The sequence below is a fragment of the Sander lucioperca genome, chromosome 11, assembly GCF_008315115.2.
Source record: "Sander lucioperca isolate FBNREF2018 chromosome 11, SLUC_FBN_1.2, whole genome shotgun sequence".
Taxonomy (NCBI): domain Eukaryota; kingdom Metazoa; phylum Chordata; class Actinopteri; order Perciformes; family Percidae; genus Sander; species Sander lucioperca.
In genome coordinates, this window is record NC_050183.1 from 4,215,441 (window position 1) to 4,236,691 (window position 21,251).

At 39.7% G+C, this 21,251-nt stretch overlaps 1 protein-coding gene and 1 long non-coding RNA gene across 5 annotated transcripts in view; one reads left to right on the forward strand and one right to left on the reverse strand.

Moving 5' to 3' along the window:
* The first annotated feature begins 1,211 nt into the window (after positions 1-1,211).
* LOC116055270 overlaps positions 1,212-21,251 on the forward strand; it is a 31,646-nt gene continuing 11,606 nt past the window's right edge. The window contains exons 1-2 of the long non-coding RNA XR_004106249.1: positions 1,212-1,222; positions 10,473-10,481. This is a non-coding gene — a long non-coding RNA (uncharacterized LOC116055270). The remainder of the gene's footprint in view (positions 1,223-10,472; positions 10,482-21,251) is intronic.
* The window catches only part of negr1 (neuronal growth regulator 1), a 176,734-nt gene continuing 168,074 nt past the window's right edge, over positions 12,592-21,251 (reverse strand). For 3 of the 4 annotated variants that reach the window (XM_036007007.1, XM_031307112.2, XM_031307110.2), the window contains one exon: positions 12,592-15,616. In XM_036007007.1, the coding sequence (XP_035862900.1) occupies positions 15,516-15,616 (101 nt within the window). In that variant the 3' untranslated portion in view covers positions 12,592-15,515. The remainder of the gene's footprint in view (positions 15,617-21,251) is intronic. The other variant, XR_004106248.2, reaches the window with a different exon arrangement.

Consider the following 21,251-nt stretch of genomic DNA (forward strand, 5'->3'; position numbering starts at 1 on the left):
TGCACGATCACGGAATGCTTGTATCATGTGGATGCACCAACAGTTTTGTTGTCATTACTTAGAAATCCTCATAGGGGAGACAGAAATTTGAACTATAGCTTTAAACATGCAAAGAAATATAAGAAATGTAAAAGATTATGCTACTTATCACTACCAAAGAAACAATTTGTTCATATAAATATTGCTTACTTTCCTTTAGGGCAGTATGACTTTGAGAATAATGTATTAAAAATAGGGCTGTCAATCGATTAAAAAAATGTAATCTAATTAATTACATACTCTGTGATTAATTAATCGAAATTAATCGCATACATAATTAACGGTGCCTGAACCGATACTTTTTAAGAAAGTAAAAAAAGAAAAGAAAAGAAAAAAGAAAGGTACTAAACAACAGTTGGTGACATTAAAGAACGGCTTCTTTATTGCTAAGGCCATATGGTCAAAATTAAATGATTTAATAATAATGTATAACAATAACTTATTTCACTAGTAAATTGCTGTTGAATGACAAAAACAACTACCAGATGGGAAAAGGACATTTACAATAACTTCAAATGCACCACGAGGCTGTAGTTTACCAGTTTCATTGAACGCACCGTCTGTGTTGTTTTTCCGACGGCAGCAACAGATTGTTACACACCGGTGTTGAATCCTCTACAGTAAAACACAGTCAAACTTTACACCGTTCAGCGTTAGCTGTCAGCATTTTAACTGTTTTTAATCCAGCTACTATCTAGCGGTAGGCTAACGTTAGCTGCTGTCGAGTATAGTGTTTGTTAGTCTGTTTCAGAGCATCAGAGAGAAGCGCAGACATATCAGTGGCACCAGATTTCGGTAGCCAGGGTTGGCAGGAAGAAGATTTTTACAAGTAAATGTTCCAATTAATGATCCAGGCAGCACATTCTCGTCTCCCTCCTTCATTTTACAGTCCAATGGTGGCCAGAACGGCTCCGGGTCAAACGTCAATATGGAATGGATTAATCTGCGTTATTTTTTTTAACGCGTTATTTTTTCTCAGATTAATTAATCGAAATGAACGCGTTATTTTGACAGCCCTAATTAAAAACATTTGTTCTAATTAACAGAAAGGACATCACTAAATACTACTGCGTGGGGAGTTTCTCTCAGGAGTCTAAATCACTGATTTCCAATCTATGTATGCGCCACTGATCTCTTACCTCACTGCCCAGACACCATCAGTCCCAACCGGGTCTCGCTCATGGTGCAACATTAATGTAGATAAACATGAACACTAAATCAACCATAAAAAACTAAAACCCAGGTAACATAAATGCACACCCAAAACATTAACAGAATTTTTTTAAAACACACTTTAACCAGGACAGAAACCGTTTTTTTTTTCCCATTTGCATCGCTTGAGCACAGAACAGTTCAAATGACCACGCCCCTCTCATTCAGAAACTTAACATCCGTAGTTACAGTATCTCTGCTTAATATGATCTGTGCAATGCATTCTGATTATTATAAATAACAATGTGATTTAGTAATGATTATGGTTATTAACAAAACATGAAAGAATAAGTAGTGACTACTAAAAAGTTTAATTACAACTCAATCTGGGTTAGCTACAGTTAGAAATTGATCCTAACTCTCCGGTCTGTACACTACGTCTCACAGACCATCGGGTCTGCAGTGACCATTTTGAATGGGGATGATGACTGCCAACCAAAGAGGAGAAGAAATCCTATACCAAAGCACATTTTCCTAAAGAAAAATGCTGTTCCAAGAGTGGAGAGCTGCAGACAGAGCAGAGTTAAGCTAATGCTATTAGCTAAAGTTACTGTTTTGACCTGGCATCAGTAAGTTACACACGAAAGCATGGCAGGATAACGGCAACTTTCCATAATGTTGACACTCAAAAGTGCTGCAAAGACATTGATGTTGCACATTTGCCCTATAGGATTGCATTGCAGCTTGGTTCATGACTGTCGCTCAATACTGGACCAACAAAGATTTTTGTTCAGTTGAGTCACTTACACACAAATGCATGGAAAAGTAGGGTCCAGATTGAAAAATACAGACAATACCCTTTAATGGTTAGCTGAATTGATTAGTGCAGGGAGGATGGACGGCCACACGACCTATTGCCTCATTACTCTCAGTTTGCAGGTGTTCTCGATGCTTCAGTGCCCCTGCTGCCTTGGCACAGAGAAGACAGAGGACAGAGACCAGACCCACCTCGTTCATCTTGCGCGCTGTGATGGAGGTCATGCAGGAAAGCACTCTTGCTCAGAATAAGTCGCTGGGAGTGACAGATGGAGTTGCAGAACGGAAGGGGAATCAGCTCAGCCTCAAAGTGTTTCATTTGTTTTTTCATCTCAAAAAGGCGGCTGCAGGCACACTTTTGATGACAGCACCCGCCAGGCTTACTTTTATGGTTATGTAAGACTCTGTGTGTTTGAATTTTACTACACCTCGATGAAACGGCAAATATGTGTACTGATTGCGTATTTATTGTAGGGTTAGAACAGAGCAATATGTCGCATACGCTTTGGTATGTTTAGAATAGTTGCAAACTCATGTAATTTTATCAAGATGTATTGAAATGTAGAAAAATGCAAAATGTACTGATGTACACACACATGTTGGAGTCTTGAAATAGGATGTGACAAAGAGCAGTGTGGGTGCAGATCTGACTCTTTAAGACATGCATGTAAACAAACATAAACTCGTCCTGAAAAAATACATGTGTACTGGTGTGAACCTTCTTAAGATAGTGGCAAGGGCATTCAAAATAGTTATGCAGATGTAGATATGCACACATATTGTACGTGCATGTTAATGCACACGTGCATACACACACACACACACACACACAGTAGAAAAGCAGAAAAGCAGCAGCAGAAAGCTAGGAAAGCATTGTCTGAGGAACAGAGGAAGAGGAAACGGTAGACTGACTGAGCGAGGAGTCAGACACGAGTAAACATCGGACCTGCGTTTTCAGAATGGCGAGAACTGAGACAAACAGAAGCCTGCAAATCCGATGCTGACCTTTCGTTCTTGCTGTTGCACTTGTAAGTATCTTTGGGGTAAACTCTGTTTAATCTTTGTATTTCTTGTTATTGTGACCTCAGGATTTTTGCTATTGTCTGTAAAGGTTTTTATTATGATCGCTGTCTGTTACGGGCTTACTAGCTAGGTTACTAGCTGTCTACCTCAGTGGACATGGCTCAGTGCTTTCGTCGGCTTCTTTGAAAAAAAATGCACATGACCAGAGGGAGAAGATGGGAGGGGGGGGGAAGTCACCAACGAGTTTTTACAACAGTGTTGTCAAATACCTATTCCAAAGCTGTAGGGAGAGCTCTATAGAGAAACCTGCAAGCAAAAAGCAAGAAAACAGCGAAGAAATTGCCAAAACTGCATAGCGCCCCTTTAAGATAAGGTAATAATCTAGGATTATTTACTGGGACAGATGTCCTTCTTTGGCAAAATATGTAATGATTGGCGTCCATCTGTGGAAAAGAACTTTTCATGCTGTCATGTTTTCAATTATATATAGTATACTTGTTTGGGTCTTTCCTTGGTTTTTGATTGTGGTTGGTTGGTTTTTGTAACTAGCAAAGACTACTCATGTTCCTTTAAAGCTTTAGTGCGTAGCTTTTTGATATTAATGAACATTCAAGCCGTTGCCAAATTAGTTGCTACAAAGCTAATTATGACTATCAGCTCCACACAACTCTCTCTGTATTTCTCAGTATGGCTATGTTCAGAAGATTGTGTCGTCTGGTGACTTTGTCGCGCAGAAGCTCGAGTGAAGATAATTACCTCTTCTAAAGAGTCCATCATGTTTTTTTAATCCTCCGTGTCCTCCTTGCATACTAGCAACTGCGTGAAGGAGGGGTGGTGGCGCATGCTCGATCACAGAAGGCTGTATCATGTGGACGTGCCGACAGTTTTGGTGTCATTACTTGAAATTCCTCATGGGGGTAACAGAAACTACGCACTATAGCTTTACTTAAACAATTAACAATAAGGAACAGCAGCTGGTAAATCTTTTAGCATAGAGTAGCACATCAGTGTTTAAACTGGTTTTGATCTCAGGATGTATGGCTTCCCAGTACTTTGCTAGTTTTAGACAAAAGACACGTTTGTGGTCACAGCCTCTCCAGCACGATGGTGATGACCCTCTGACAAATGTGGATGTCATTGTCACTGGGGTTCTAAAAAATCTTATTTTTCAAGCGATTGTTGAAGACAGAGAGGGATTTTGGTGACCGAGTTGAGTTCGGTAACAGAGGGCCACACAGGAGAAGAATTTGGATTGAGGTTATTATTGTTCATTAGCAATGTTTACGCTTTATGTGATAAAAACATTAATCCTGGCAGTCATTTCTAGGAGTCAGGGTTGTTAAAGTACCTATTTAAATGTCTTCAGCAGAGAAATATTAATTTGAAATAAATGCAAAGCAACACAGTTTCGTTCTTACAAGCTGCTTCGTCAAAATCTGAGGGCATAACGTCCAAATGGCCGTCCAACTTGTCACAGTCGTCCTAATTGCCTTGTTAGAGCAGGGATCTGCCTGAGACACAGGTCTCATTATTCTCACTTTTATTTCACAAACACTTTCACAGATTCTTTCTTCCTGACTTTAGCTGCCGTCACTTATGTTCCATCTCAGAACAGAGTAGTTCTGGATCATAAACTCCATCTCCTCACATTTGCATATTCTCTACAGAGCCACAAAGTCTGCAATTGCCTCAGCTGTCTTTTCAGGTGAGAGGTTAGACCATCACATAAGAGAAAAAAAAAATGTTCTGGCTATGCTAATTGCAAGAACACTGCAATTAAGCAATGTGACCAGACCTGTTGTTTAAGTCTCCTGATTTTACACAGCTTATTGTTGTGCGGTGCATGATCTTGATAATCTCAGTGAGCTTTAATTATTAATTAAATAATTAATTAAACACTTAAAGTGTGTTATATGGTTCATCAGTGCTCTGTAACACTCAACACAGGGCTGCCAAGAAAGACGTACTGTGGGCGGGGGCAATTAGAGTGTAGAGCAACTTCCACTCAACTCTTGTCCCAGAGGAATTCTGTTCTCACATTTTGGTATAAGTCAATAATTCAGCCAGTGGATTTGACCATTTGTCCTCATATCAAACTCCCTATTGCCATTGTGACAGGGACAGTGACATTGTTTTACAGGGGCTTGAAAAAAAAGGGCTGTCAGGGTGGAACAGTGCATCCAGGACAGCCCATAAACTACAGACTTTCATGACTAGAAGTTTCTTAAGCCATTGATCAGTGGGAATATTGAAGCTGATTTTCCAACATACCCTCCAAACTAGTCTATATCCTCGACGTTCCACTTCCTGTATTGCTCTGTTGCCGACGGAAATTCCGCCAGATTTCACTCATTTAGGTCGGATATCTGTTGCCTTGGGCTTCCTTTGTCTTGCCATTTTAAGCTCTGATCGATTTATGAGGACTATGGTTAAACTTTTCTCAGATCTCTGCAGGGTAAATACAGACAGCTAGCTAGACTATCTGTCCAATCTGAGTTTTCTGTTGCATGACTAAAACAACCTTTGAACGGACACGTTCCACCAAAACAAGTTCCTTCCCGAATCCATTTTGCAGAGGCACTGCTGCTCCATGCGGCGCTTAGCGCCGACCAAGACGATTGTAATTGGTTTAAAGAAATGCCAATAAACCAGAGCACGTTTTTCTCCCATACGCTGTGGGGACTAGCCAGACCCTTCTCCGCAGCACCACGGTGGAGGAAGGTCCGGCAAAGTGAGTCTACCTCCAAACTAAACTTACTTTTCAAAACAACACATGTGAATGTTGTCTGATCTGAAGCCTCATCCTTTGTCCCCTGAATGCTGTAGTTCAGGTTTGATTAGGTCTGGGCACACAGACTATTTGGTTATGGTCAGGGAAAAATTGAGGTTTGGGCTAAAAAAAACACTTGATCACGTTAAGGATTATAAGATAATATAGACTTTGGAGTAGTTTTTTAAGTAGTTATAACACTCCTGATTCAGGGAGTTTAAGTTAGGATTGATAAATATCTTTGATGTTTAAGATTTATTCAACAAGAAGTCCTAGAAGTGCTTTTGTTGCTAGAAGCACAGTTCTATGGCAGTTACAGTTTAACTGACATTGTCGCATCCACCATTTTGTCAAATCTGTGACAAAACAAAATTTGAATATTACTATTACTGAAATATCTCAACAACTACTGGAAGAATTGCCAAGAAATCTTGGATAGAAATTTGTGGTCACCAGAGGATGAATCCTACTGACTTTGTTGATCCCCTCTAGTTCCTCCAGCGCCACCATGAGGTTGACATTTGTGCTTTTTAATGGGAAATTTACTGGACTACTGGATTGATTGTCATGAAATTTGGTACACACATTCATGTTCTCTTTAAGATTAATTATTTTTAATCTAGCGCCATCATTTTAATTTGTTCAATACTTTTGTTCATTACTAAATACCTACAAAACTAATGCCCGTCAGCCTCTGCTATGTGTTTAGTGCTAATTAGCTAATGTAAGCATGCTAACATGTTAAATTAGTGGTGAACATTATACCTGCTTAGCATCAGCATGTTATCATTGTCATTGCAGGCATGCAAGCATGGCGTTGTTAGCATTGAGCTCAAGGCACCACTGTCCCTTATATGGCCATGAGTTGGGATTGTTTTGTCACATTTTTTAGTTGAGGTTCTGGAAAGATTGTGGTCATGGATAAAAGTAAACGATGCCGACTGTTGGAAGGTAACAGGAAACTAACAGTGAGCTCCTGGCGCTAATAACGTAAACATAGGTTGTTTTAGGCATTTGGATAAACAACTATTTCTGTCTTTTTTCTTGCGAGACAGTCCGTGCATTTCTCATCTTGTTGTCCTGCTGTAAATGAAAGAAGTAATGGAATAATGTTTGTTTTACATCTTACCATAGTCCATAGATGTTTTTAATTACTTTTGAATGTCAGGGACTTGAGTACAACTATACAAACAAAATGCATTTAAAACAGACACATTTCCATTAACTGTGTATTAAAAACTAATATTACAAAAGTTGTTTATACACAAGAAACTCTAATCACAAAGTATTTGTTCATGAAATGGATGACTTGTATACTTTTAGTCTGTAACATGCTGTAATGAATAAATTGTCCTATTCCAGTGTGGCTCTTCAGTCAAACCCTTCCCCCTTGAACACATATGAAAGCATGACAGTGTTGTTGTTAATGTCACTTCAGTTCAACACAAACACAATCTAGAACTCCATCATCAACTGCCATTTATTAGTATCAAACCACTGCTACAAAATTACATCAAACATGATGAAAATGGACTTGCATACGTGCTATACACAATGTAAGCTATAAAGTAATTGAAGTACATTTTCTTATTTCTGGACAAATATCAATATATATTTATATATATTATATATAGATATATCAATGCCACTTAAAGCTGTATATATCATTCCAGTGATCTAGAGCCTATAAATGTACAACTATATCCCTGGTGGCTAAAGGACCTTAATACACATTTGAGTAAACATTTTCATTCCACACTTCTCATCGTATTGTTTTTCAGAATGATGATTTGAAAGATTGAAGATTTACAAAAAAAAAAGGAAAAAAAGAGAAATAAAAGTCCATATAGAAAATTTCAGGATGTTCCCATCAACCTTATAATATCCATTCCCACTTTTGTAAAAAGAAAAGAAATGGCATAAATATATATATATATATTGAATTTACAGTTAACAAACAGAAGAAATGCTGCACCTCATTACCTTGAACTCTACCAGAGGCCACTCCATTTAAACAAATACAACACTAAAGACAAATGATGAACTGGTGCTACAAAGAACTGATTAGCTGTGTCATTCAGTGTATATAAAACAATGTGTAATCTGCCTTTTGGGGCATGGAAAATGAAATACGATTACATTTACTATCAGTCAAATGATGGCATTCTCTCTATGGCAAACCTGTTCAATCCTTCACCAAAACTGACAACTGCCCGCAAGCTTTACATGAAAACCCTTCACAGTCATTGACGTCATGGAGAGACCTAGCTTAGATAACTTGCTTTAAAACCCAGGCATTATCTCAGGCTCTGCATCATCGGCTGACAACATATTTTCCAGTTCAGTGGAAATAATGAGGGACAGGTTGACAAATACTTGATGTAAATTCTTTTTTAAATAGCCCCCCCCCCCCCCCCCCCCCCTACATTGGCAGCTGACACGATATCAGAGGGGTTTCACACCAGTCAGAAATTGCTCACTAGTTTTGTGCCAACTGAAATATTGGAGAGCGAGAGAAGAAGGAGGCCTATTTAATAAAAAAAAAATAAAAAAAAATGGAATGATTTGTTTCTATCTTTATTTTTATTTAGAGCTGGATCAAACTTTCCCGGAGACTGGTTATTGAGAAAGAATTTTTTTTCACCCTCTTTCTGCCTGCGTTTGAAAGGAGGGATAGCATCGCAACAAACATATCTACCAAACTGAATGCTAGCAGTCAAGAAACAGAGGATTTTTTTATACTATAAGCAACTCAGTATGCTGCTCAGGGAAGTAGGATGGCGACTGCAGGAGCCAGGCGGCAGCTCCAGTGCGGTATGACACAATCTCCCAGTTAAAACTGACAAAGGCACAGGAAGGGTTTCATTAACCGCAGGGTCAGGAGGAATCGCTCTCTCACAACTCCTCTGCTCTCCTCTGTGTTCATGCCGGCCACAGACGCCTTTGTGAAAACCCAAACAGCACTTTGACACCATGCTAATCATTTCCATAACCTACTGTATATGCTGCCTTAGTGTTTCTGCAGGGTAATGCTGTTTTACATATATTCATTTGCAGTAAAGAAACTGCAAACATCCATAATTGAGTGGTCAAATCACAATACACTGTAAAGCATTATGTGCTGAAATCACGCTGATGGGTTGAGCATTTGTATTAGTTGCAAAACAAAATGACTCATTGTCTGTATTTATTCATTTTTGCCTTTTAAGACTGTAAATGCCACCTGCAATATATTGAATCACCTCCCTACATCAGCTTCTATTGGCAACACAGTGTGTGTGCTCCCGTTAGTGCAGCAACACACTGTAGCAAAGTGTCACAGCAGTCTCTGAGTTTGTCATCATATTTCCTACATTGACACCCAGAGTCACACATCATCCACAAAATAATTCTTGCTGTTTGTTTAAACTCAAGCTGTGTTTTTCTTTTCTTTTTTACTGCAGCAGAAAATCTTAATGTCAGGTACAGTATGTCAATCACAGAAAGGATTAATAAGCATGCCTTTCAAATACGCCCCTGCCCATATTAAAGAAGTGAAAACAAACATGATGAGAGTTTGACCTGATAATAGCCAGGATGAAGATGATTTGAACCCTGCTTCTGTTAAATACACGACTACACTTTAAATATGCATTAATCCTAATTATTTTAATTACGATGACATTTAACTTTGTTTCATTCATTTGTATTCTATGCTACTTAGGGGTTACGTGTCAGAATAACTGTTAAAGTTAATTAATTCTGTAGTTTGCTTCTATGTTGAGATATTTAATGTTTGGCTGATGTTAGCTATAGTCAATGTAGTGAAAACTAAAAGTGGACATATGCTTTTCCCAATTTTCTGTCATATCTACATGTTATAATGTCGTATTTTCACGTGGCAAAAATAATGAGGTAAACGTATTTTAGAGAAATCTCGTGAGCTAAAACGTTCAGATTTTCAACTGTGGTGAACGCTCTGGTTTCAACAGTTTCTTCTACTCTGGCTAAGTGTTTCGCAACTCCAAGCCGGCCTTCTCCGGCCTTCTATGATTGGTCATCTGCTCCAGCCAGGCAGGACTGGAGTTTTTTTTTTTTTAAAGCTACTGCAGTGTTAACATTGTCGCATGTAGCTACATGCTAACGGTATTTTTGACTGTAGAAAGTGTTGCTATACTCTATTAGTGTCCACTGCTAACTATAGTAGCTACATGCTAACGGCAGTAAAAGATGTCATCTTGGCTGCCAATGTTGATAAATTCTTCCCAATTTCGGGTCGCATTACTGCTGAAGCATATCCGATTGGGTAGTATTTGGTTCAGAAGCCTTTATCTGCGATTTTTGACGGTAGAAAGTGCTGCTTCATTCCATTACAATCTATCGTTAGCATACTGCTAACTATTAAGTAGCTGCATGTTAAGGCCAGATAGCTGTATTCTTGGCGGCCAATGCTGGTTATTTCTCCCCAATTTCACATTACTGCTGGGACATGTCCAGTTGTATAGTATTTGGTTTAGAAGCCTTTTTTTGTGATTTTTCATGGTACAACTCCGTTACAGTAGCTCTAGCTGCTACTACTAAAACAAAACTGGAATGCAGCGGAGAGTCCAGGAAACACGCTGGCCAATCAGAGCAGACTGGGCTTTTTTGGGAGGGGGGCTTAAAGAGAAAGGCGCAGAGAGTGGTGCAGCAGCCATGGGCAGTATGAGAAAGATAAAGTGTTTTTTGAACATTAAAGCATGTAAACATTTCCTAGTACAAACACAAAATACAAGTATAAACCTAAAAATGCTAGAGAATAGTTCCCCTTTAAGTGAGCCATCAGCTAAAAGACTGCGTACAGGAGCATTGATGATTTAAATGAGGGCTGGTTATGATTGAGAAAGTACTTCAAAGGCACATTCAGTACAGTACTTGACCCTCTCTAAGACTCAGTTGTTAACAACTTAAATAAATGAAACACAAATAAACTTGTAATAAATGCAAACAGAACAATATGATTCTGATGCATTGGGATGAGAATGCTTGGAAATGGACAATTTAAAAATTCAGGTTGGGGATTGCAGGGCACTAGCATGAATATTTAAAATCCTCTTATCTTAAATTTAAAAGTGGAGAGATTTTTTCCCCCTCTGCTGTCAGCTGGGAGCACTAGGTGAGGCAGTGATCTCTGCAGGTGGGTGGCGTGGCCTCTTTTCAGCTTGTACATAAACAGAACTTTTTCAACTGAACTTTTATGAGGTAGGTCACACAAACGTGGGTTTTTGAAGTCAAGAGTGAATTGGGGTCAAAGGATACTTGAAAGCCTAGTGCTGTTGCGAAAAAAAAAGGTATAATCTGCCCCTGATGCATTATGGGACTGAATGTGCAGTGATGTATGTTTGTAAATATCTCCAGATCATATATACTGCGCGACACACTCCAGTCAATGATGAGGATGCACTGCAAACATTGGTTAATCCAATGTACTGTGGCTTCTGGCCATCTGGGCTCAGGAGGATTTATGCAGTGTTTAAGGGCAGAGGGGAGAGGATCAAATACGCATGATACGGCAAAATTAAGATGACTCAATAATTCAGGCTACACTGTACAAACAGACTGATATTTCCCTCATGCCGCTCAAGCCTGGGGAACAGTCCCAGCAGTGTTGTTTCACCAGGGTTTAACTGTGCCACTGACAAAGCAGTAGTTTGCTTGAAGTCAACTTCAAAGAACTTTCATCTGTATCTACAAAACCAGACTAATTGAATGTAGCTCACATTCAGATGTGATATGTAGCCACATTACTGTGACTTTTGTAACTTTTTTTTCACTTCATTAAAAGTGGAAATACATTAAGTGGTGACTACTATGTAGGGGTCTACATCTGGTAATATTGACAAAAATCTGGTAAATCACCCCTGACAGTTAAAGCTAAAGATATCACGCATCATCGAAATTGATCCATTTGCAACGTTGGCTGACGTTAGCTAGTGTTAGCTAACGCTACAATTTCACAGACAGAACTAGCTGCCGCTCAGTCCTACATTATCAAAGATTCTGATTTAGGTGATTAAAATATTAGTGTGTGATGTTCTTAAAAATATAACTGAGGGGTTATAAAATTACTAGCTGCTAGCTTTAGCTGTTGGTCAGTACCCGACTGCAGTCTAGCTACAACGTATCGGGCTGGATTTTGATGTGTGCAGTCAGCAAACGTAAGATTATTTATTGACCAACAGACTCATTACGCAGCTGGTACTTTTGAACCGCAACCAGACGTAATCCTTTCTTAGTTTTTACAAAGTACAGAGTGTTGTTTTTCCTCTCCAGCAAACCATCTTTGGCCGAACATTACATGTCTACTCGCTAACAACCAACAGTTAATGTGGTAGTTGAATTACCTCACAAAGTAAATTTTGATACAACTTATAAAATCTACAAATTAGAACCCTGCTAACAGCATTGATTCTGCCCTTGATTTTAAGGGAGACAACAAGACAACGCAGGGAGAACGTAGTGACGAGACGGTTTATATTTTAAGGACACTGTTGCAACGGCGTGCTATGGCTAAAACCCTGTCCCAGTGATAATGACAACCCCTTTGAGTGCTCATTAACTCAGATGTGGGTTTATATTGGAACATGAAGACTTTTATTGCAAATAATAATGATTCGATAAAAGGGACTTGTTAATACTATTATTCAAAAAATAATCAACATCCAGTACATTTCATATGTATGAATACTAGCATGGTTTTGACTGCTTAGACAAGCAGCCAACATAACTTCAGACCATCACCAAAGTGCCACAATAATCATTATGACTCTGAATAGCAGTTGTTTTAGTTTATCAGCAAAAGTTGATTCAAATAAATCACAAACAAACATAGCCGGCTGGTCCGTAGGAGGTATGTATTTTTAGACCAGATTTAAGAACCAAATGTGTTTTGGAAAAAACTGGTTCCATTCATAAAAAGTATGAATATCTGTAAAATGGCCACCTCAAAAACACAGGTTAACTTTGACATGCAGCACAACCATACTCTCTGCACATTGTCAAACACGCAAGTGTGTGAAAACTATGACTACACACTGGCTCTAAAGATCAAAAGGTATCCTATTTTCTCCAAATATACACACATTGATTCTGTTCTATAATACTGTTATATTGGTTCACACCCTCTCTGTTTCAAAAAGTAGGTAATTTGATTGCAAACATTGTTCTTTTTTAATGTACTCGTCCGACAGAAAATCAACAACAGTTATGGCATCTAAATCAACCCAACAACATTATAAACTATGCCATACTGTGCCTCATTCAAATACATGTCACATATCCAGTTTTACATGTTTCAAATGTAATTTTTTATACATTGTTTTCATAAAGGAAGAGAATAAATATAGTTCTGACCCATTTTCATTATACCTTAACATTTAAACAAGATCATATGGTGCAGTATTTTCATAATTTGTAAAACAAGCTGATAACAATTTCAGTACAAACAAAATAAAAAAAATGTTTAGCAGACCTTAAAACAAATCACCACGAAACATAAAAGTAATAACAGTGTTTGTGCTTTAAGTCTTTTAACTGCGATGGCTATTTCTCTATAGGTTTGCAGTTACAAGTTCATGTGAAAATACTGCGTGAACTGTTAGTCCCTCGATCGCGAGGCAAAAAAATAACACAATCCAAATCCAAACAAGACCTGCAAACATGTCAACCTGTATGACAAATACTGCATTTCTATCAGATGCAACTGGCTTATTTGAAAATACCTGCATGAGAAGTTGAGAAGTTTAATTGAATTGAATATAATGCCAAATTAGAAAGATAAGTCAGCTACTGGTTTATGAACATTCACTAAGCAGTAATGTGTCAAACAAATGAGTTGTATCTTAATGAGAGCTTCTGGAAGTGTCCTTCTAAAGGAGGTTAATTTAATGTCTATGGTACTATTAAGGCATTACAGTACAGTATTTCTGTTTACACCATGAATTGAAGATACTTGAGGATGAATATGCCATGACTGTCTTGTTAAAAAGTAAACCCTTACGATTACATTGTTTTTGAGCCTTGATATGGTTGATTTCAGTGAACTAAAAAGCCACATTTTCTTCTATTAAACGACCTCATGGTTTAATTGATTCTCTGCTGGACATTCACTGGCCCTGTGGACACTGATCAGCTGTTTGAATAAAATGGACTCTCATCTTGGAGGAGCTGTTAGCACCTTAGGCCATGCTTGTAGTGATGAGCATGCTCATAAGCTTTAGTTTGTGTTCTGTTAATCATAATTAACACAAGAAGGACTCAGATTGGAGGCAGAGCAGGTTTCTCTATTGTACTTTTTTTTTGGATGATATATGTTGGTGTATTCGCCAGAAATCTTAGGGTACATGACCTTTGGCTCTCTGGATGTTCTTTATTTGTAAATTGGTGCAATAATGTAGATATATTTACTGTAGAAGAGACGGTGATATATTTAAGTATTTAATGATCTGTAACGAAAAACAGAGGAATAAAATACCATGCTGCAGAATGTTGCTTTTCCAGAGAAATGCTGAAGCCAGAAACTTCTAGCGACCTACAGTGTGCAGCTGTGGGTTTTCAGCCAGTCGATGATCAGTAGGTACACAACAAATTCTGAGGCACAACGCTCTGCTCAGATGCCCACTGGAGGTGGCATGTTTCAAAGAACTGCATCTTTAGAAGAAAAGCTTACAACAGTTGAAATTGGACTCTGATTTTTCTTCTCAACTGCAACAGTTAGTTGTGACATTCACGTATGCAGACTCAAAAAAGTATGGAGTATATACTGTAGTGTTTATATTTTCAAGAAAAATGTAAACGTAGGGCAGCGATGTTCCTCCCTTCATACTGTACAAAGTCATGAACTGTGTTAATGTTCTTGGTCGAATGAGAAAAGCTGGTCCCACTTTAAAACAAAAGCATACACTATGTTAAAATATCAAGATACAATACAGTATACTTTGCTACTTTGACGGCTGCCTGATCAAATCTGTCAGGCATAGTAACTGAAGGACCCATTTCAGAATACAACAAAGCACACCTTTAACACTGTCCATCCATCTATTGAGTCATCATGACAATACAGGTCCTGAAAAAGCCATGACTTTTTTCTTCTTTTGATTCCCCCCCCCCGATATTTTCTGTATTTTTTGCACACACTCAATCAGAATTTGTATTGTTAGGAATCTAAATGTCTTTCCTTTGTTCAACAACCCATAATACATTCAATACAACATTGGTATGGTAATTCTGTGTACTGAGAGACTTGGCACAATTGCTTAGCCATTTTAGCCATGGCCAATTTGGCCATGTAAAAAATGGCCATTTTGCGCCATCGCCTCAAAAAGAAGAGGAAGAGGCATGAAAGTAACTCATTTGGGAAGTTTGGGGGCTTGATGTGATTGGAGGTGGGGTGGGGAGGGGGGTGAGCACTGATTCACAACAAGGTGGTCAATCAATCAGAAAAGAAGAGAGAAAATAATAATAATAATAATAATAATAATAATAATAATAATAAACATCATAGTATTTACATGGCAGAAATTTCACCAAAAAGCAAAGAAAAAAAAAGAAAAGAAAATTTCCCCACACAAAGTATCGCTGATTATTTTCCCCATCACGGCTTTTCAACAAACTGTACCAGATTGGATTCCAGCCTTCAGCAATGTCAAAAATGATTCATAAATGCTCTTGACAGTCATTGTGTCTAGCCTGGCCTCTGCTAGTACACGCTGATGAAGGAGGAGAGAGCCAGGACCAGGTATCGGCAGGCCAGCGGGACGTGCGCACTTCCTGTGCTCCCATAGGGTGCAGTGTTGGGCGCTGTGGGCAGGAAACAAGAGAAGCTCTGATTAGTTGTGATTGCACTTTTACCATTTGTAAACCCACAGTCAGCCTGGTATGGTGTTTCCAAAGGAGACTGTAAAAACTGCAATTACTACAATTTGGAGTTGGAGTTTCTCCATTTGTAAGAGAAACCTATACTTCACAACAATGCTGCTACTGTACTGTATATTCTAAACAGTGGTGGAAGATGTTCTCAGATCCTGTGCTTATATAAAAGTACCAACACCTCAATGTAAACATACTGCATTGCATAAAGTACTGCATTTAAAATCCTACTAAGTCAAAGTAGAAATATTATCAGCAAAATGCACTTTAAGCATCAAAATAAAAGCACTCATTCTGCTGAAAATTGGCCCCTGTGACTGATATACTATTATATATTACATTATGAGATTGTTAATACTGATGTATCAAAGCGTATACAGAACACTGCTGTTTTAATTGCTCTTTAATGTTTCATTTCTTATACTGCACTGTAACTTTTATTCTTGTATTTTAACTGTTTTAAATTTTTTATTCTGTTTTCATGTAAAGCACTTTGAATTGCCCTGTTGCTGAAATGTGCTATACAAATAAAGCTGCCTTGCCTTGCCTTGCCTTGCCTTACTGTTGTAGCTGATTGACGTGAAGCTTGTTTTAACTACTTTATTTACAGTTAGGTAGTTAAGTCCAGTAGTCCAGGCCCCTCCAAATGGTCACAAGATGCATAACTAAAAACAAATGTTGCTACACAGACAGAAAAATAATTATCAAAATAAATAAATAAATAAATGAGTGAGAATCAATAACTATGGATAACATTTTGCATACCATTACAACATGATGGGTGGTACTGGGGTACATAACTGCATCTCAAATACAGTGGAGTTAAAACTACAATTTTATCTCACTGAGATGTAGTGGAATAGAAGTCTAAAGCAGCATTAAATGAACAACTAAAGTAAGTTCCTCAAATTAAATTGTACAAAGTGCAGTGACTGATTAAATGTACTTTGTTGCTTCCGATTCTAACATATTCTAAAACACTTTTCTTTCATCTCATATTTTTCTAGTGGGGTGTCAAACGACTTTCCCTCTTCCATAGTGGTACAAAAACTCCATCAGTGGAGAGAGGAGAATAAATGAGGGCGACACAAGGTCTATTTCTTCACATTCCTATCGAAGGCGGCTTTGTTTTGGGCTGTTTGTTGTTTCTCTGACCAGCACCACAGTAATATGAACAGGTCTCTCTGGAGAGCTGTGTCAGGAGGACAGAGAGGGAGAGGGCAGCCTTTCATTTGGAGGGGCTACTCTGCCTCCTCAACACACACGCACTCTTTTAGTTTGTAGCTCAATAAAGCACACCTCACAGGTTACAACACATGCTCTCCCTTAGCACACACATACACTTACATCATGTATGGGTCACACACACACACACACACACACACACACACACACACACACACACACACAGCTAGGCAGTGCAAACAGGCTCTGCTCTACCAGGGGAAATCATGTGGTGAATAGCCCATATCAGCAGGGTGCCTCTATTTACACGGCCATGTAATTAGTTCACAATTTAACTCCTCTGATGTGGACATCATGTTGCACAAACACACCGAGCAAAGCGACAAAAAAAAAAACACATACTGTACACACGCAGATGCAGTCATGAACATACAGTATGAAGTCCTTTGCTTAGTGTGTTTCTAAAGTAAGAAGTTACTAGGAGTTACACACACAAGAGAATTGTTATCCCACTGTGCTGTTATTATTGTGGCCCGGGTATTTATTCAATAACAACCCTGCGCTGGTTGTCATTAGAGTGGCATATGGCTGTTGGTGTGTTAAAATGAATACAATCATGCAGGGATTGATCTTTTTTTCCCCAACATAATAGCTTGTGGGAAACAATTTTCACAGGAGATGCCATGGACGAGGAAAAAAAAAGACACACCCTATTATCACCTGACATGGCACTGCTTTTACCTGATTTTTCCAAGCATTGTCAGCACTGAAGTTGTTTACCTATTAGAGTGAAAACTATAGCTCCGCTGACAGACGGGAAAGGGAGAAAAAAAGGAAAATTGGTGGATAGAGGAGCACAAATAGGTGCAAATTTGGATGATGTGTGTGTTAGATGCATGGCTGGCCTGTGTGAACTGTAGCCCCTGTTCTTTCTCCTTGTCTCTGCCTTTCTATCTTTGTCTCCCCTTTCTACCTCATTGTCTCTCTTTGTATCCCTCCTCTCTCTCTCTCTCTCTCTCTCTCTCTCTCTCTATGTGTGTCTCTCTCTCTCTCTCTCTCTCTTCCTATCCAAATTACAGGATAATGACACAGTTTTCCTGGGCTGTGAGAACGAGCCGAGAAATGGTAACCATAGCAACAGCTCCTGTCCTGCTCAGCCGGCCCACTGTTGCTGGAGCCTGAGTGCGCTGCATTGTGCTTACCACGCTAGCAAAATCATTTGGGTTGTGTGTGTGCGTGGTGGGTGGGGAATAAGCAGATGTCACTATTTCCCTTCTTCAGTTTCTCCTCTAATCAGTGTCAGTGTAGTTCCTGGCTCAGTCAATGCTGCAGTAATCGCATTAATATCTTGTACACAACTGCTTTTCATGCAGCAGTTCAGGGAGTTTTAGAAGGTAATTACTGGATCTCTGCTATGACTTGTGTTGACTGGGCTGGAGAGCACAACAATAAACCCCTCAGTACTTCATGAAGGGAAGTGTTAAGTGAAGTTGGGGGGTAGTCTGTGTGTTGGGTCCCTGCCTCCTCACAGTGTTTGATTTTGGGCTTGTTTAATATCTGCCTGTGTCATTGCCGAGGCCTCTATTGTTTTGACTGTGTGGGTGGTAACTTGCCATTTTAATTAATTCCCCAACCAGGAACTGCCTGCAACACCATTACTCTGCTTATTAACATGAAGGGAATAGAAAGACAGAAAGGGGGCGCAAAAGAAAGACAGATACGAGGGAGAAGAAGGAGGAATCAAAGGAAGAGAGAGCTGGGAAAAAAGATAGTGATTGAAAGGAGTATGAGAGCAAGGCATCAGCAGCAGCAGCAGCGGACAGAAGAGAGAGGGGGGGGGGGGGGGTACATCTGTTTTGGGTTTGAATTTAATTGCCATGTACATCAGCAATGAGCTACAATGAAGTAACAGCATCCCAGACAATATATCATAAAGAAACCAACAGTGTCAAGATGCGCAAACGCCGGTAGGACAAGCGGCGCTCCAAAGGGAGAGGAGTGGAGGAGATAAGTGGAGATGAAAGCGATACGCTTCAATTACTGTTTTGCAACCGAATAGAAATGAAAAACTAAAGCCTCCCCAGCTCTAGCCAGAGCCATTTGAAAATAACAATCCCTGGTTCTCTCCCCTGATTCTGGACTGAAGCCATCAGCTTTAAATAGTGTGCAGGGAGTATGAGCCACACTCTCTCTCTCTCTCTCTCTCTCTCTCTCTCGCCCTCCCCACCCAAATCTCCATCGACAGCAGTTTTGTCACCCACATATCATATGCACAACAAATGCTAAGGCCCTGAACCTCAGTCACTGTTGACACAGATAATGAATCATATTGAAATATGCAACAGTGACACTCAATGCGGGGTTTGTTTTGAGTACCATCTTGAGTGTTATGCACTGCACTGTAATTCACTGGAACATCATCATTCATGAAGTAATAGCGTGAGCTCCTTTCCCTTCCTCTTGTCAGCCCTTTAACCATCACACACGCTGGATTTGTAAGGTTTGAGCTCCATTCAGAAATCCTCAGTCTTGCGTTCGCTTGCGTTAAGTTTTATACGTACACCTGAAAATGCAAGAAGCAAGGAGAATAAAACAGAATCTGCCATGTTTTTGTGTTGGATTAAGTCTCCAATTTATTAATTCGTCATTTAGCGGATGATTCATCCCTTGAGTCTTTGGTCGTATTCTCCAAGCAGGCTGTCACGAGTGGTGCACAGACCGCAGCCAGCCAGGCAGCATCCCAATCCCCCCGAGGACACAGCTTCAGAGATGGGTTCTTCTGAGCAAGGGGTGGTGGGGGGTGGGGTCCTTGACCATCAATCAGTGGCTTCTGGTCCTCCCCCCGCAGCACCCCTGGGAGAGCCCACATGAGACACTCCTGAGCCAGAACTGATCCTGTACACACCATGCTGTAAATTGGGCTAAATCCCTCTACATGTAAGGTTCACAGCAACCACCAAGGCTGTCTTTAACACAGTACAGCACAAATTAAAAGCAGGGTTTTTTTTTCCGGGGGGAACTGCGCTCGTGTTCGGTAAAGAGTATAAATGGAATATCACGCAACTCTCATCACATTTGATGAGGGGATGCCGCGCTTTCAAAGAGTGTGCTGCGCTCCATCGTTTTTTAAATGCTTACACAACGAGAGTGTGCAAGCGCTTTATGGAAGGCGACAAAGACATTTTCCATGCTTTACCTCACTTTAAACCACTGACAGTGAAATACGCTCGTCCCCTCCGCCACTCATCTTGTACCCTCTTGCCTGTAGCAGCCTGCCATATTGAGTTGCTGCACAATTGACTTGCCGACCCATCAGCTCATTCATCCATTTCTCTCTCTCTATTCCTCCTGTTCTTGTACAAGCAAAATGTTCATCATGACCAGATATGATGTTCAAAACTCATCACCTTCGTCTCCCGCTATGATCGTCACACACTGCTGCTCCACAGAGCCCTCATTCACACGGACCTCGGAGCTCATTAGCCCCACCAATCATTTGCATTAGTGCTAGTAATGAAAAGCCTCCATTAATAAGATGGCCTTCAGAGATCATTTACCCTCTGCCTCCCAGTACTGCCATATCCTCAGCTCAACCCTCCACTCCCACCCTTCTTTCCTCCACCTCTTGATACCTGCTGGTTATCAACACCCAGCAGAATGTTTTTTGGGGCTGGAGCCCAGCCTCTAAATGCTCCTCTCAGCATCAGTATCTAACTGGAGAGTGAATGAGTAAGAGAGACGGGTCACCTGATAGCTTACTGAGTGAGCTGGGAGCTCTCGATTGCAGGCAGGCATTGGCCTTCAGCTTGACTTAATCAACGTCTCTGTGGGGTATCCGGACACATAAGAGAGCCCTCAGCACAGCGTGAGCTGGAGGAAGGAATCCTGATGGAAAAGACATTTACAGCGTTCTCCACACGGATACTGCTCCTTTTCATTTTTGATCGACTTCTCACTTTTACTGTCCCTCTTTCCTCCTCATTCTTAAACAGAAAGTGTACTATTCCTTTTATTTGAACTGAATAGTAAAGTTATGAGTCTGGCATCCAGAATTCAGAGTGACCTACAGATATGTTTATTGCACCTATCAATTCAAGGACATGCTTTATGCAGGACACCAATGAGCTTGCAAATGATGTACTTTATATGCATGCCTGATGGATAAATCTCCATTTTTCAAATGTTTTATGAATTTTCCCTTGTAGGTTTGTTTTTTACTCTTTTCTAAATTTAGAGGCTAAATCCACATCAGCACATTCTGGGAATAAACAAAGAAAAAAAACGCAGTACAGAGTGGATTGATACTTTAAGCGAGCATTTTTAATCACAGCATTTCCAAAAGCATAATTACTCCATGACTTTGGCTGCTCCTGCTAAATCT